Source organism: Solea senegalensis, linkage group LG15 (genome assembly GCF_019176455.1).
Source record: "Solea senegalensis isolate Sse05_10M linkage group LG15, IFAPA_SoseM_1, whole genome shotgun sequence".
Lineage (NCBI taxonomy): Eukaryota > Metazoa > Chordata > Actinopteri > Pleuronectiformes > Soleidae > Solea > Solea senegalensis.
This window is the reverse complement of record NC_058035.1, coordinates 4,969,017-4,983,036: the sequence shown is the minus strand read 5'-3', so window position 1 is coordinate 4,983,036 and position 14,020 is coordinate 4,969,017. Positions and strand designations below refer to the sequence as shown.

The following is a 14,020-nucleotide window of genomic DNA, read 5'->3' as shown; positions in this document are numbered from 1 at the left end:
CATTCATGTGGATTCAGTGTTTTGTTTTGGTAGTGAAATGAGAAGAGTTGTTCTGTCTCTTTTTGAAATGAAACCACACATTATCATTTCCTCTGGTTCCAGCCCAGTCGCTGTTCTCTGATGACGTTAGTGTACATTAGCTCGGCTGCTTGCTTCTCCTTTAGAGGCTTTTATGATGTGGAGCGTCGTGTTGACCTGGGTAAGAAACTCTACTTAGCATTTTTCTTATTCTAGTAGTAACTTTGACTTTTTAACTGCACTACACCTGCTTTAAAATGAGACAGGGTGGAAGGAATGGTGAGAATTTGTACTGCGGTCTAAAAGAAAGTTTACTCAACTATAAGAAATAATATTTTACACTGCGTAAGGGTACCAATTAACTAATTTTCCAACTTTAACTGAAGACAATTTTAAGGGTAGAAGGGTGTCTCAGTGTTTTGCACTATGCACGGTGAAACTGACTCAAATTGCCAGGGCCAAAAGTTCAAATGTAATACTGAACTGAGGTCTGTACAAATGCCTTAAATGCCATCATCTGCTTTTATCATGATGGATGGCCGTAACCTTAAAGGTGACAAAACATTTCCCATCAAATGACCTTAAAAACACTTTTTCATGTTCTTGCAGAAGGAATTAATCACTTTTTAGTAGTTGATTTTCTGGGTCAGTGGAACTTGCCTGACAGCACTGGTTCTGGATTTTAGAAAGCTTTAAAAGTGTTGTCACTGTTTTTCCTCAGGATTATAATCAAGTTATCACTTACATGGTAATTTCTACCTTAAATTCCAGATTTTATACCAGTAGGAAGTGTTTTTAAAATGAACAGGATGTGGGCTGAGAGAGAGAGGGAGCCATGGTGCCACAACTCTGTGGTTAGGACTTTGCAAGGAGGGCCCTGGTTGTACGGCTGGGTCAACTCAAGTCTCATGGCTGGCAAGTGAGATTCACACCTGACCTGAGTTTATTTAAATATGAGGAATAACAGTGATGAGGGCAAACATTTCCAACCACTGCCCTGGGCAGGCTCTTGTTCCGGATGACAGACGACCAAAAAAAGCACCAACACACAAGTCAATTTGGAACCTTTGAAAAGTAAATCTATCTTAATCTTAAAATGTATATGTATACATATATCAATGGAAACGGTCATTAATTATGTCTCAGGCAAACCAAATGAATAACATCAAGAATATGCTTCTACGGAGTAAATGACTGTGTTCACTGACGACCTATATCATACCTCTTAGATCTGTATTACTTTCTACAAGCATCCTCTTGGAGTCTGCTTTACCTAAAGTAGACTTGCACCACTTTGTTTTGGTTTCCCTTTCCTGTATTGCTTCCTTTCACTACTCTCAGGATGTGTAGTGTTTCCTCTGCAAACCAATAAACTGGTTGCATGGAGTGTTTGTATAGACTGCCAGCCGTGTATGCTTAATCAAAATCCTGTGTGTTCACACTTTGTGCCATAATGTTGATTTGGAATGCAATTTTCAGCTCATAATGACAAGAGTGGCATTGCAACAGTCCGAGTACCATAGGTTGCTCTCAGACTTACATCGAAGTTCACACAATCCCCTGAAAATAGCTAGAGGAGCTGTATGTGAGAATGTGAATGTCAACTAAAAGGATTTTCTGAGACTTCTCCTGTCACCACTGTCACATTTCTGGACTTTAGTCATTGCCATGCAGAAAATGAAAAAAGCTTCCTGGATAAGACGTCTTCAACTTAACTCAAGCAAGTCCAGTCACCTACAGCTAACCACAGGAAGGCCAATGGCTGGACTGGAGTTCGAACCAGCGACTCAGCCCGATCATACATATTCATCTGTGAGTATGAATTTCCACTATCGAATACTGTTCCATGTGCTTGCAGAGGAAAAATAACCCCATGCATGTTTGGTTTTACACTTGCAGATGCTGCTGCTGGATGTGAGTGTCTCCTTCCCCAACTGACTGAGGAGCTTCGTCTGGATGATGGAGGTTCAAAGTTTATTTCAGAGGTGAAAAGAAACAAAACAGTTTGATCTTCTTCTTCTTTAGCCTGAGTTTCAAAAGAAATGTTGAAATATGTTGACGCGATGAAGATAAGCCAGTGAAACAAATATTTGACTTTTTTTTTAGCCGACTTTTTAGATTTCTCAGAGCAGATAGTTGCGCAAAACCTTATGTCGTCCATGTTTGTTTACACTTCGTCACTCTCGAAGACTCTCTCGCGAGAGTTTGCGTGAGAGTGTGATGCGTTCAGTTGATTTGACAAATCATGTTGTCTGTGGTCCCTCGTCAGGCGCAGTCATTAAATGTGTGATCCCCAGTCTTTCGGTCATCATAAGAAGATCTGTTGATCTGTTGAGGTTTCAAGCGAGCTGAGCCAATACTCTGCGTGACGCCAACAGACCGCCGGCCACGGATTGGTCAGAGAGTGCCGTCATTGGAAGAGTCATGAGCGCGACAATGCCGAACTCAGTTAAAAAGACGTAAAAATGCTGAAGACATGCGTTCATCGCCAACATCAAGCAAAGGAAATGTCTAAAATTTCAACGTTTAACAGAGAAGTCTTGTGTATTAAGGGACAGCGTTGCTGAAAGCCGAATCACAACACATTCAGCCGTATTTGAAGGATTCTGAGAACAAATCTATTTAATTAACTAAGTAATGATTTGGAACATCGAAAAGCAATGTTTACAAGCCACATGCCATGCCTTACTGGAACTGTGTAGTTAAAAAACGCCTCAAGTCTTTCCAAAATCAGTAACGACTGCTGTGTGTCCCCAGCTTAAGTTGAATATAAGGGGGCCCCCAAGACCATTTTGCCCTGTCTCCCAAACTCTCTTGGAACGCCTCTGACTATAAAAGCGTCTGCTGTAATTGGTTATAATCCCTCAACAGTCAATTGCCATAAATGAGACATAAAAGTTGAGTCCAAAGTAAGTTTCTGGAGACTCTCAGAGGAACACAGGAGGAAGTAGATGCTCAGAAGGGGGAGAAGAAGAAAAAATTATTCTGGGAGGAGTCCCGCTTTTTTTTTTTGCAGGATGACACGTGAAACTTTCCTGAGGAGGTGCTTGGTATGTTTGCTGTGTGCTGAGCGGCACTCCGTTAACTCGGGAGAAAACTTAAAGCGAAAAAGAACCGTGTGCTCCTGCCTATTTTTAGAAGTCTGAAGTCTGATGGGGGGAAACGAAGGTGCTTGAAGGAAGAAAAAAAGTCTCAACTTAGACGCTGCCATGAGCTCGCGCCACACCGCGAAGTGACGGGAATTAAAAATACACACACGCTCGTTAAGTTTACAGGAGCTCGACGCGTCGCTCCAGCTCGACTCAACTTTTTTTCTTGCATAAAACCCGCAGTGGCCTCTGGAGAAGTTGCTGAGCAGCACCAATGGCTGCCCAGTGCGACCCTTTGAGCGGATACTTGCAGCAGTCGGACCAGGGCTCCAACAGCGAGCGGAGCACCGACTCACCGCTCCCCGGCTCAGAGGAGGACCTGAGCGGACCACATCCGCTGCCAGACCCCGAGTGGACGGAGGAGAGGTTTCGGGTGGACCGTAAGAAGCTGGAAGTCATGTTATTAGGTAACAGAAACCAAGCAACCACGTATAATATGAGTCATATGTTGGATTATTCTCCTTTTTTTAAAACTTGTTTGTTCACTTTTCATCCACTTAACGTCTGTTTGTTTACATTGGAAGTTATACATATATACGTATTCTCACCACTCTTTAAAAAAAACAAAAAACAATTTCAGGTTAGTGAAACGTGCGCGTGCGACATGCGTGATCGAATCAATTAAGGCAATTAAGACAATTTTGGGGCTCAAATTATTGTCATCAACTTTAATAATTATAAAAAAAGTAATGTTTTTAATTAATTTGCGAGTTTACAAGTTGTTTAATCATGCATTTAGATTTAAAAGTTAACTTTGAAGTGTTGAAATACATATACATAGAAAGAGCGAGCGAGAGAGTCACTGATGATGAGAGGTTGTTGCATGCCTCGGCCACCAGGTGTCGCTATGCAGACTCCCATGGTTTTTGGCGTCCGTTTGTTTGTAGACTAAACTGAAATATGACCTGAACGTGCAGTTCACTTATTTGTCACTTTTCAGCCGTTTTGCACACACACACACACACTCATCCGGTGCAGCAACAGTTGACCTGCTGAATAACTACAACAAATACAAAACAAACAGCAAACACATGAAAAGCAACAGAGATTTCACTCAAAATATACATACACTGTGGTAGCCTAAGCAACCACACTTTGAAGCAAGTTTTCTTCAGAAAAGTGCATAAATTACATTTAATTTTCATTGATGCCTTTCCCTCAAAACTGCACACTTAACTCTTTATTTTTAAAGGCACCCATATGTTTTAGGTAACACTAACCCATATTGACTTTTCTTACAACTGTTGGTCACACTGCATGTTTTCCTTCAGTGATGGAATTGATTTAGTGTCCACTAACGACGTGCAAGTGATGGTGAACAGTTAACCAAGTGATGACAGGCTCATAAAGTGGAGCCCAGGCAGGTTTGTGTTGAAAGGTCACTGGAAACTCTCGAGGTTGTGGTAATTTATCATAAATTTAAGAACCTTAGTAGTGTGAGGTATTGTAGGATTAGGTAATTTGGCTGGATTGTTGTTAATTTCCACAGGAAGACAGTAAGTCAGAGGCAGGAAGTAGCCAAACAGGACCGCAGGAGGAGCATTGACAGTCGAACTGTAGCTGCTGATGAGCATAGCTTTAGATACTGTAACTGTCACGTGATGAAAAGCTGCTCCTCGTTCGATTAAGTTTATGTTTTTGACTAACGTTCAGTCTTAATGTAAGTTGGACCTTTATGCTATACACTCACACACACACACACACACACACACACACAGTCATGTAGTTCCCCTTGAGAATGTCCTGGTTGCAGCCTCACTGCTCAGTACATTCCTCAAAGCTCCATGTCATCCCAAACCCTTCCAGGAAAACAACTTTAACCAGAGGCCGGCCCAAAATCCAAGTGTCCCGGACATACCATGCGCCACGTCACACGCAGTGTCTCTAAACGTGTCTGCATGTTATAAACTATTTAGATTACTGGATGTTTGCACTTTGTTAGTTGGGTCTTGTGCGTCTGCCAACATCTTGTTTCTCAATCAGTGCCTCGTGACATCATGGCTGACGCTGCTCTTGTTTACATTGCTGCTGGGAAGAAGAAAAGGGACAACGGCTGTGTTCCATTGTCTCTGAGCTCACTGGTCGTTTTGTAGGTTCCGGCTTAAATACCAGTTTACCTTAACTGTGAAATGGATTTAACCTATGAGCTCTGGTCGTCTTGCGTAGCTTGGTTATGTCTTGGTAGATGATACACAGTCCGAGCATCTGTTGAGTTTTTGCTATGATGTATTAATAACTACAAAAAGCTTCACTTGTTTGTTCCTACTGACAGATACATAAATCGTCATCTCAGTTTTGCTCTGTGGCTGCAGGTTTGAATTTGAATCCTAATAAGTAGCTGTTTTTGTCTCATCCACTTGGGTCCGAGCTGTGTAACATCTGGCTGTGTTTTGATTGGAAGCTTTAGATTTTGACGCGGTACATCATGTTCTCAGTTTGGACTTCAATGAGATGATTTTAATGTGAACTTCAGTATATTTTTACTCTGTGTTTTATTGCCTGTGACGGCGGCACTGGCTCCGTTTTCTCGGAAAATAAAGTTTGCTCGATCCCTCGGCAAAAAGCCACAGGTCATGTCCAGTTCCAATCACCTCCCAAAATACGGCTCCATAGCATCTCATTGCTGGGTTCAGGAAATATGACGGCACAATACAGTTGCAACTAACGGTCATTTTCGTCATGGATTTAATCCGTCGCTCATTTCCTTCATTAACGGAGCACTTGAATGTCAGAAAATCTTGAAAAATGTTGATCAGTGTCTTCTTTTGTCCAGAAACCAAAATGATTCAGTTTGAATGATTTCTTTGTTATATGAAGCAAAGAAACCAGATCATATTCACATTTAAGAAGCTCAAAAATCGAAAAGTTTGTTTTAATTATAAAAAAACAACAACAACAACCTCAAACTGATTAATCGATTATCAAAATAGTTGATGATTAATTTAGTAGTCGGTTAATAATTGTTGCAGTCCTAACCTAATTATGATTTATGAAATGTCAAACATCTTCTGTCCACAAACAAAACGTAATCTGAAAATAAACACTCAAACTGAATCGATGATTAAAATAGTTGTAATCGATAAACGGTTGCAGCCGTTCTGCACTAGTTTAAAGGCTTCAGTCGTCGCCCCGTCCTGCTGTTAAATGTCATATGTGCTGTGAGATTTGCTTGGTTGTTCACAGCGTGGCTAATCATTTATTCATTCTCTTCCATGTGGAGAAAACCGTTCTGCCCTGCAGCTCTGTCTTTTCTCTTTTGAGTGACAGATAAGTACATTGAAATGTGAAGAAAATCAGTACTGATAAACACTTAAATACTTTGATCGCTTCAAATATATCAAATCTCAGATCAATAATAATATGGAGATGAACTACGACATTAAAGTAAAAATAATATTAGATTTTTTTCCCCCCAGTAGATTCTAATCAAGGTCTAGATGAAGATATCGGAAGTGGGAGGATAAAAACAACTCAAGAGAAACAGCAAACCTTAAGTTGAAATGTAAAATTAACAGATACTGTAATACAGCATTCAAAAAAGAATGCAGTTCTGGCCAAATGCTATATAAAAATGTCTTTAAGTCAATGGTGGGAGTGGGACAGGACTATTCTGGGCATTGTGTCGGCATCATTTTAAAATGAATTCTGCATGTCACTGTTAACCACTAACAACCTGCTGGAGCAGGTTTGGCACCAGTTAAATGTCTGGCGGCTGCCTTTCCAATAATTTGTAGATGAGCGAGGGCGATATGTGTCAACCCTCATTTACAGGGGAGAACAGTAATCCGGCAGAGAGGTGATAAAAGCATGAAGTGACTGTTTCCATGTCCTTCTGAGATAAAACATCCCCAAATTTGGCTGTGGTTCTGAGCTGATAAAAGCTGACCTTCACAACGCTGCCAACTTGTACAGAAATGTCCAAGAAGAAAAAAAAAAAGTTTTTTTTGGGATGGACGATGCAAGTGCCAAATGTTGTTGACAGATTCCTCTGCATCACCTGTTTCTCTCAGAACTTCATCAACAGATATTTGGCCGGGCGTACAGATGGTCACAGTTTTCAGGGTCTCGTCAGGGAAACGCTGACCTCCTGATTTGCCCTCATCATAAAGTTAGTTGTACCCAGAAGGAAGCGCAGGAAGTGGGACCGAGTGGGACGTCAGGTTGGAGAGGTATATAATCAGGGGTTGCATAAATTCTACACAATAAAAATGACCCTGAAGCGAGCTGTGCTCATTAAAAGATGCGAGTGACTCACTGACATTTCTCCACACTGAAGCGAAATCCCTGCGTACACATTTACACTACCCATTATTTGAATCAGTCTGATTTTATTTCCCAGTTCTACCACAATTTGCATCAGGAGAAAAAAGGAAATGATTAACTGCTGAGCAATTATACATTTACTGTCTCGCTCACTGGCAGGAGCTCTGGTTCCTGGGCTCAGATCAGTAAATGGAGTGTAACGTGACAACAAAATCTCACCCTGACAGCCATCTGGGTTTACTGTTGTACTGCTGGCACACTGGAATAGAACTTCCCTAGTTAATAGCTTGGAGACCTTGACATAGGCATGAAAGCTTGAAAGATAATTTTATGTGTTAAGGGAACATTGTAAGAGAACTTTTGTGCCTTTTTTTCGCGTTCATAATGAAGCTTAGAGACCTCGGACAAATGTGGGAAAGAGGTAACATTTTCTCCAACTCTCATTATCCAAACTTGGTGTCAGCATGTGCAAGCAGGTTCATTTCCATATTTCTTTTTCTTTAAGCTTACAGTAAAAAGTGTGTACACGACTGATGGTCTTAAAGGTCCAGTGTCCTCTGCTCAGCCGTCCCTTTCTTATCAAGAGCATCGGGGAACTACGGTGGCCTTCACGTACCAGAAAGAAGGATGTTGTTTTTATATGGGAAGTAAGTTTCCCCTTTCCCCCCCTCTTCCGGCTGCTATAGAAAAATAATAAATAGTGTGTGTGGGGGTGACTCAGTGGTTAAGACCGGTACCCTGTGTGCGAAAGACATCATAGTCGCAAGTTCGATTCCACCCCTTTGGATAAAAGTCGCTTTGGATAAAAGCATCTGCTAAATGACATGTAATGTGTGTAATAGAGGTTGAAGGATGAAAATTCTTATTTTTGCTCTCGGAAAGTTGATAAATGCTGCTAAGTCACTCCATCCAAAACTTAATTTGATAGTTTTGTTAATCTTAAGTTTATTTAACATGTATGAGTGCACCGCAGACACAACATTAGATTAGAGAGACTGGATAATTAACCCTTTAACACAGAGTGTAACACCAATGACGCGTTTGCATTACCGTAATTATGCAACGGTTTGTGCTATTGGAAAAAATCAGGCTGCGAAGTCAACACTGTGGTTATTACGGTAATTTCACTCACACTTTTGCAGGAAGCTGGCGAATCAGTGTCTTTGTCGCCAGAGAGGAGAGAGTTGGAAAAATGCCTGTACATGGTTTCCATTTTTTGGCCTATTTTACACATTGAGACATTGAGTTATTGTAAATATGTTTTATACTGTTCATAATTCTAATTTAACATGCAACATCTGTTGCTCGTGTACAACTGCAGTGTTTTATCTTCTAAAATAAATTTCCATTTTTTTGTTTTTACTTGTAGTAAATTGTAAATAATTCCAGGTTATTCTGGGAAATGGGCAGAAATCACTTATTCAAAGGACATTTTTCTGGTTAAAATAAGCTTAGGTGTTAAAGGGTTAAAGGACTTATTTTAAGGCTACAAAAACCAAACAATTTAACAACACTTTTAAAAATCGTTGTATGGGTACTATGTCCAGTTTCTGCCAGTAAACTGTCTAAAATACATGGGTCAGTTTGAAGTAGGGCTGCAATGATTATTCGACTATTATATCAACTCTTTTTTTCTATTACAATAGCCTTTCTTGATATTTTTCAGCTTCTTAAGTGTGAATATTTTCTGGTTTCATTGCTTCATTTGACAAAGAAATCATTAAAACTGTAAAACTTTGGTTTGTGACAAAACAAGACACAATAACACCATCATAATCTCGAGGTTTTGGGAAACGCCAATCAACGTTTTTCAACAAGAAATTTCTGATTCATGGGGGAAAATAATCGACAGGTTGATGGATTAGTTGCAGCTGTAGTTTGCAGAGCTCTTTCCGTGCTCTGTGCAGTAATGAAGGGTGTTTAGTGGTGTTTGTGAGTGTGCACAGTCTCCTGGCGTGCCCATGTGTGCACAGTTCGTAACAACATGTTTGCAGAGTAACTGCGACAACAGCCTACAATTAAGCTAAGTGAATCATTTTCTTCATTGAACTAATTTGTTTTCCTGCTACTAAACCACAGACTATTATTGGGTGGCTTTGTCTTAGAGCGGGAAAAATAACTGTGTGACATACCAAGGCATTTTTTTACTATGTAGTGATAATGTAATATTACATAGTATTGAACCTAGTTAAGGTGCTAATGCTAGGAGGTATTTGCAATAAGCAGAAAAACATGTCTGGCCCGCTAATAAAAATGCGATTATCACATTTTCGGGGTTTATCTCCTTATTATTGGAATTCTGCTTTCTGTGCCCACATAATGAGGGAAGTATGTGTGAAGGCCTCATCCCCCTCTTCCTCCTGGGTGCTGAGTAAGACTCGCAGACAGGAAGGAGTGAGTGTCTTCTGGGGAATGTGCTGCAGGCTTTCCCGTCTCTCCCTCGTTCTTCCCCCCCCTTTTTTATTTTTCCCTCTCGAGTATTCCAACACTGCTCTGTTGTTCCAGCTTCCATCAGATCCACTGCGGAGTTGTTGAACTTTTCACGGATCATTATTTCTACACTACAACACAATCTTGACTCGAACATTCTAACTTAACCAAGTCCAGGCAAATACCTCGACTGGATAGACTGAGAGAACATGAGACACGCTTTTTTTTTTTTTTGTCTCTTTTACGGCGAAAACAATAAAGCGAGACGCGCGCGATTGGTGGATGACACGTCATTAGCATCGCTAATTGATAATTGCGTATTGGAATCATTTTGACTTTCAGATATAGCGCCGTACGTCATGCTCTGCCTGTTACTCTTGACTCGACTAAGATGAAAGCGAAGTTTGGGAAGCGGAGAAACCTAACACAGACCACCCTTTGGAAAAATGCAGTAAGAAGTGGAAAACAATAGACGGAGCCAGCACTGGAGAGGAAAAGTCCCTCTCATGTCTCCATGCAAAAGTCTTTCGTTCCCCTCACATGAAGTTATGAGCTCACACTCTTGACTCGATTCTTATGCAAAAATATGTTATAGCGGGGGATCGTGCCAAGGCAAGAACAGTTTTTGTCTCGTTTCTGTCAGAAATAGGTTTTTGTTTGTTTTGGCGTCGCTTCAAGATTCTTGAATTGTGAATTTGACGAAGAGCAGAATGGACCTGGTTTTGCTCACAAAAGTATTGAAGCTATAATTATATCTTTATCTCACTGAAATGGTGAAATAAATGTCATTTTAAAGAGGTGTATCGTGTTTGGCCTTTTGTAGTTGTTGTGCTAACCACACTATCCTTGTTAATCCTTGTAAATATTTGTGGCCAGAGACAGTGGTAAAGTTAAGAAATTGCACATTTTGAGAAACACTGGCATATACTGTTTGCACAAAACTTGTTTTTAATGTTGTGGAGTGATCAGTGATTTTCTTATTCTATCTACATTTTCACTTTCATACAGATTTGGTTCCATTTTCTTCGTGAAATACCTTAAAAACAGACAAAGATTTGCATTGCATTAAAACTAAGCTGATATGAAGAACCAGTTCTATAGTGTATAGTCTATAAGCACTGCTGCTATTGATATTTATGTTGTGTATATTGTAAATCTGCGAGAATGTTCCGCTTTTGAAACGTCCCCTAATGATGACGAAGCGTCTGTTGTCAGTGCATTACTTTACACTCCTCATTTGTTATGGTACACATTCATTTGGAATGTCACAGTTTATTGTAAAACACAGAACAGAAGAATCTGCTCCAGTGGCTGGTGGTAAAATGTTGGGGGATTAATCTGTCGATTACTTTCTCGATTAATCGTTTGGTCCATAAAATATCAGAAAACCTTGAAAAATGTTGACCGGGGTTTGTCAAACCTGGAAATGATGTCTTGTTTTGTCCACAAACCAAAATGATTAACTTTTAATGATTTCTTTGTTATCCAGAGCAAAGAAATTAAGAAAATATTCACATTTAAGAAGCTTAAACAATCGTAAATCTTGTTTTAAGCTTCAAACCGTCATTAATTATCAAAATAGTTGCCGATTAATTTAGTAATCTAGTAATAATCGATTAATGGTTTCAGCTCGACACAAGAGCATGTCCCAGTAGTTACCGCAGTAACATGTTTATATCCCGTTATCTGGGCCGGTCCGCTCGGCTGTGGGTGCTTAATGTTGCGCCCCAGAATTGTCCTCTCTTTTGTATTGAAGGGGGTTCTAGTGCGCATGTGCCACTTGTAACGAGAGTCTATGGTAAAGATTATTGCAGGAAATGCGTCACTTACACACGGTACTCATGGTCTGTATAATGTATAGCTCATTTATTCAAATGTTCACGTTTTTGTAAAATACTTTTGTGTGATTCCCATCTTCTACTTAATGTGAGACGAGTGGGGGCGATGCCCTAGCACCCTCTATTGACAGAAGTGGGGTTAGAAGGAATCTCTTTATCAGTTCTCCAGCATAGCATTACCAGCATAGACATAGGTATCAATGCAACCTTAACGATGCCCATCCCCATTTATTGCTGCATAAGACGGCACCACCTTTGTCTCCTGAACTATCCCGGTTATGTTGCAATTTATCTGTTCCCAGTTAAATTACGTCACTGCACTGCAGTCAATTTAATTTAACAATAAAAACATTTTAAGCATATTATCCCTCAGGTCGTCCAAAAACCTAAGAAGCACCTTGAATAGTGATGCATGAGTTTCACTCATCTGCAGTCCTATCATACTGGCTTTGATTAAAACAGTTCATATAATCAAATAAACATCTATGCCATTTAGTCTTTTAGGAAATTGGAGAAAACTTTGCTTCCAATGTTGCTGTTTATATTACATTTCCCTGCACTTGAATCCCTTTCAATACACATGAAAGCAACCACTCTCTAATTAGGTGCTTCAGTTGACTTAACTGCTGGTTTTTACCTCTCACCTAGCTTTTCCCACTTACCTCTCACCAGCTTCCTCCTGTCATTTCTTTACACTTTTGCGTGCCATTTTTACAGAGACATGCTGATACAATTAAACAATTCTGGACGACTTTGCTTACGCATTGAATTCCTCCGTCCCGCACATGATGAAGCTTTCAGGAGCTCTAATATAGTTCACCTTCAGCCTGCAGAGAAACCTGTAATTCATTACTCGAGAAAATAAAACCAGGAGTCCCATTTCAACCGTCCAAATGAGCTGGAGTGCTCTGACCCATTTCAGCGCTCGTGGAACTGTAAATGGGCTGAAATGAATACCTGTTTTTCTACAACCCTCAAAGCTCTTTTTCCTCAAGCCTTTTCAAAGTGCAGATTTACATTCTGTCTGGTTTGTGGTCGCTATTTCAGAAACGCTGCTGCTGTGGAGGGCGGGGCGGGGGGGGGCAGTCTTATCCGACACGGCACGCATGCGCTCTCACGGCGTGGGACATAAATGCAGAAATGCGAACGCATGCACCATTACCGTAGCCACTCCCCCCTCCCTCCCAAGGGCTTTCAGTGTTTATCTTTGGATAACCTCAGGTTTTGGTTTGTTGTCTCTCCTCATTCAACATCCCATATGATTTGCCTTCTCTGCACTCACCTTTTAGAATGAGGGCTGCGCGATGAACAACTATGCAGGATCTCATTTCTAAATGACAACAATTCTTCTGAGCTGTATCGAAAATAAACGATCCTATTCTCACGCCAAACGCAGCCTTGTCGCTGCCTTCTCTCTGAACAGTGGAGGCAGGAAGCCAGTCTACAATTGAGAGTTAACAAGCAGTGGCACAGAGCGTAGGAGAAAGGGTTCACAATCGGCTCGCGATCGCTGGCTTTCAGCAGGGCTGTCGCTAACTAGGCGTTCGCCACAAGTGATGTGTCGTTCGTGAACGATTCGTTCAAAATGAACTAATCTTTTATATGACTCGGGAGTAATGAGTCACCTCAGTGAGTGATTCGTTCATTTTCATGCAGTACCTTCCTTCGCCACATGATAGCGGGCAGCTGCATAAGCTCAGCAGGACAGGAAATAGAAATGATTAGTTCAGGATTCACTCAACCGAGTGGTTCGTGCGTTCATTTTCATGCAGTACCTTCCTTCGCCACATGATGGCAGACAGTTTCATAAGCTCAGCAGGAAAGGAAACAGAAATGATTAGTTCAGGATTCACTCAACTGAGCGAGCGTCCGTCCTCAGGTCACGTGACAGCTACCGAGTCACTGTCGTGCTGTTAAACAACAATGGCGGGAGAGGATACAGGACACAAGTCACTTGTCACTTTATTGAGGTGTGTATTTCCTAGGGTTTCATATGGTTTGAATTGCATTTTGTTTATTATACTTTGTCAGCTGAAGCAAAACAATGTTGCCTACAGTGTTAAGTGTTTGAGAACCGCGGTCTTTTTTACAACGCCCACAAGAGGGATACAGCGCCACCCGCTGTGACTCAAAAAAAGATTAGTTCAATTTACTGTCCGAGAGTAAAAGATCCGAGTCAGTAAGAAGAGTCGAACTTCCCATCACTATTCGCCACTGTTCGCTTTGATTCTTGTGACTCTTCCTGTGACGGCACTTGCATTATCCCTGGTTATGACGTCACGTCAGTCGAGCTAGTGGAAACGCACCAAATGCCTAATTGAA

At 40.9% G+C, this 14,020-nt stretch overlaps 1 protein-coding gene across 2 annotated transcripts in view; it reads left to right on the top strand.

Annotated features, from left to right (window-relative positions):
- Positions 1–1,578: 1,578 nt before the first annotated feature.
- The window catches only part of LOC122782240 (protein bicaudal C homolog 1-like), a 70,156-nt gene continuing 57,714 nt past the window's right edge, over positions 1,579–14,020 (top strand). The window contains exons 1-3 of one of the 2 annotated variants that reach the window (XM_044046521.1): positions 1,579–1,830; positions 1,918–2,003; positions 3,351–3,574. In XM_044046521.1, coding sequence (XP_043902456.1) covers positions 3,382–3,574 — 193 coding nt within the window. In that variant the 5' untranslated portion in view covers positions 1,579–1,830; positions 1,918–2,003; positions 3,351–3,381. Of the gene's footprint in view, positions 1,831–1,917; positions 2,004–3,048; positions 3,575–14,020 lie in introns of those variants that run through there. The other variant, XM_044046520.1, reaches the window with a different exon arrangement.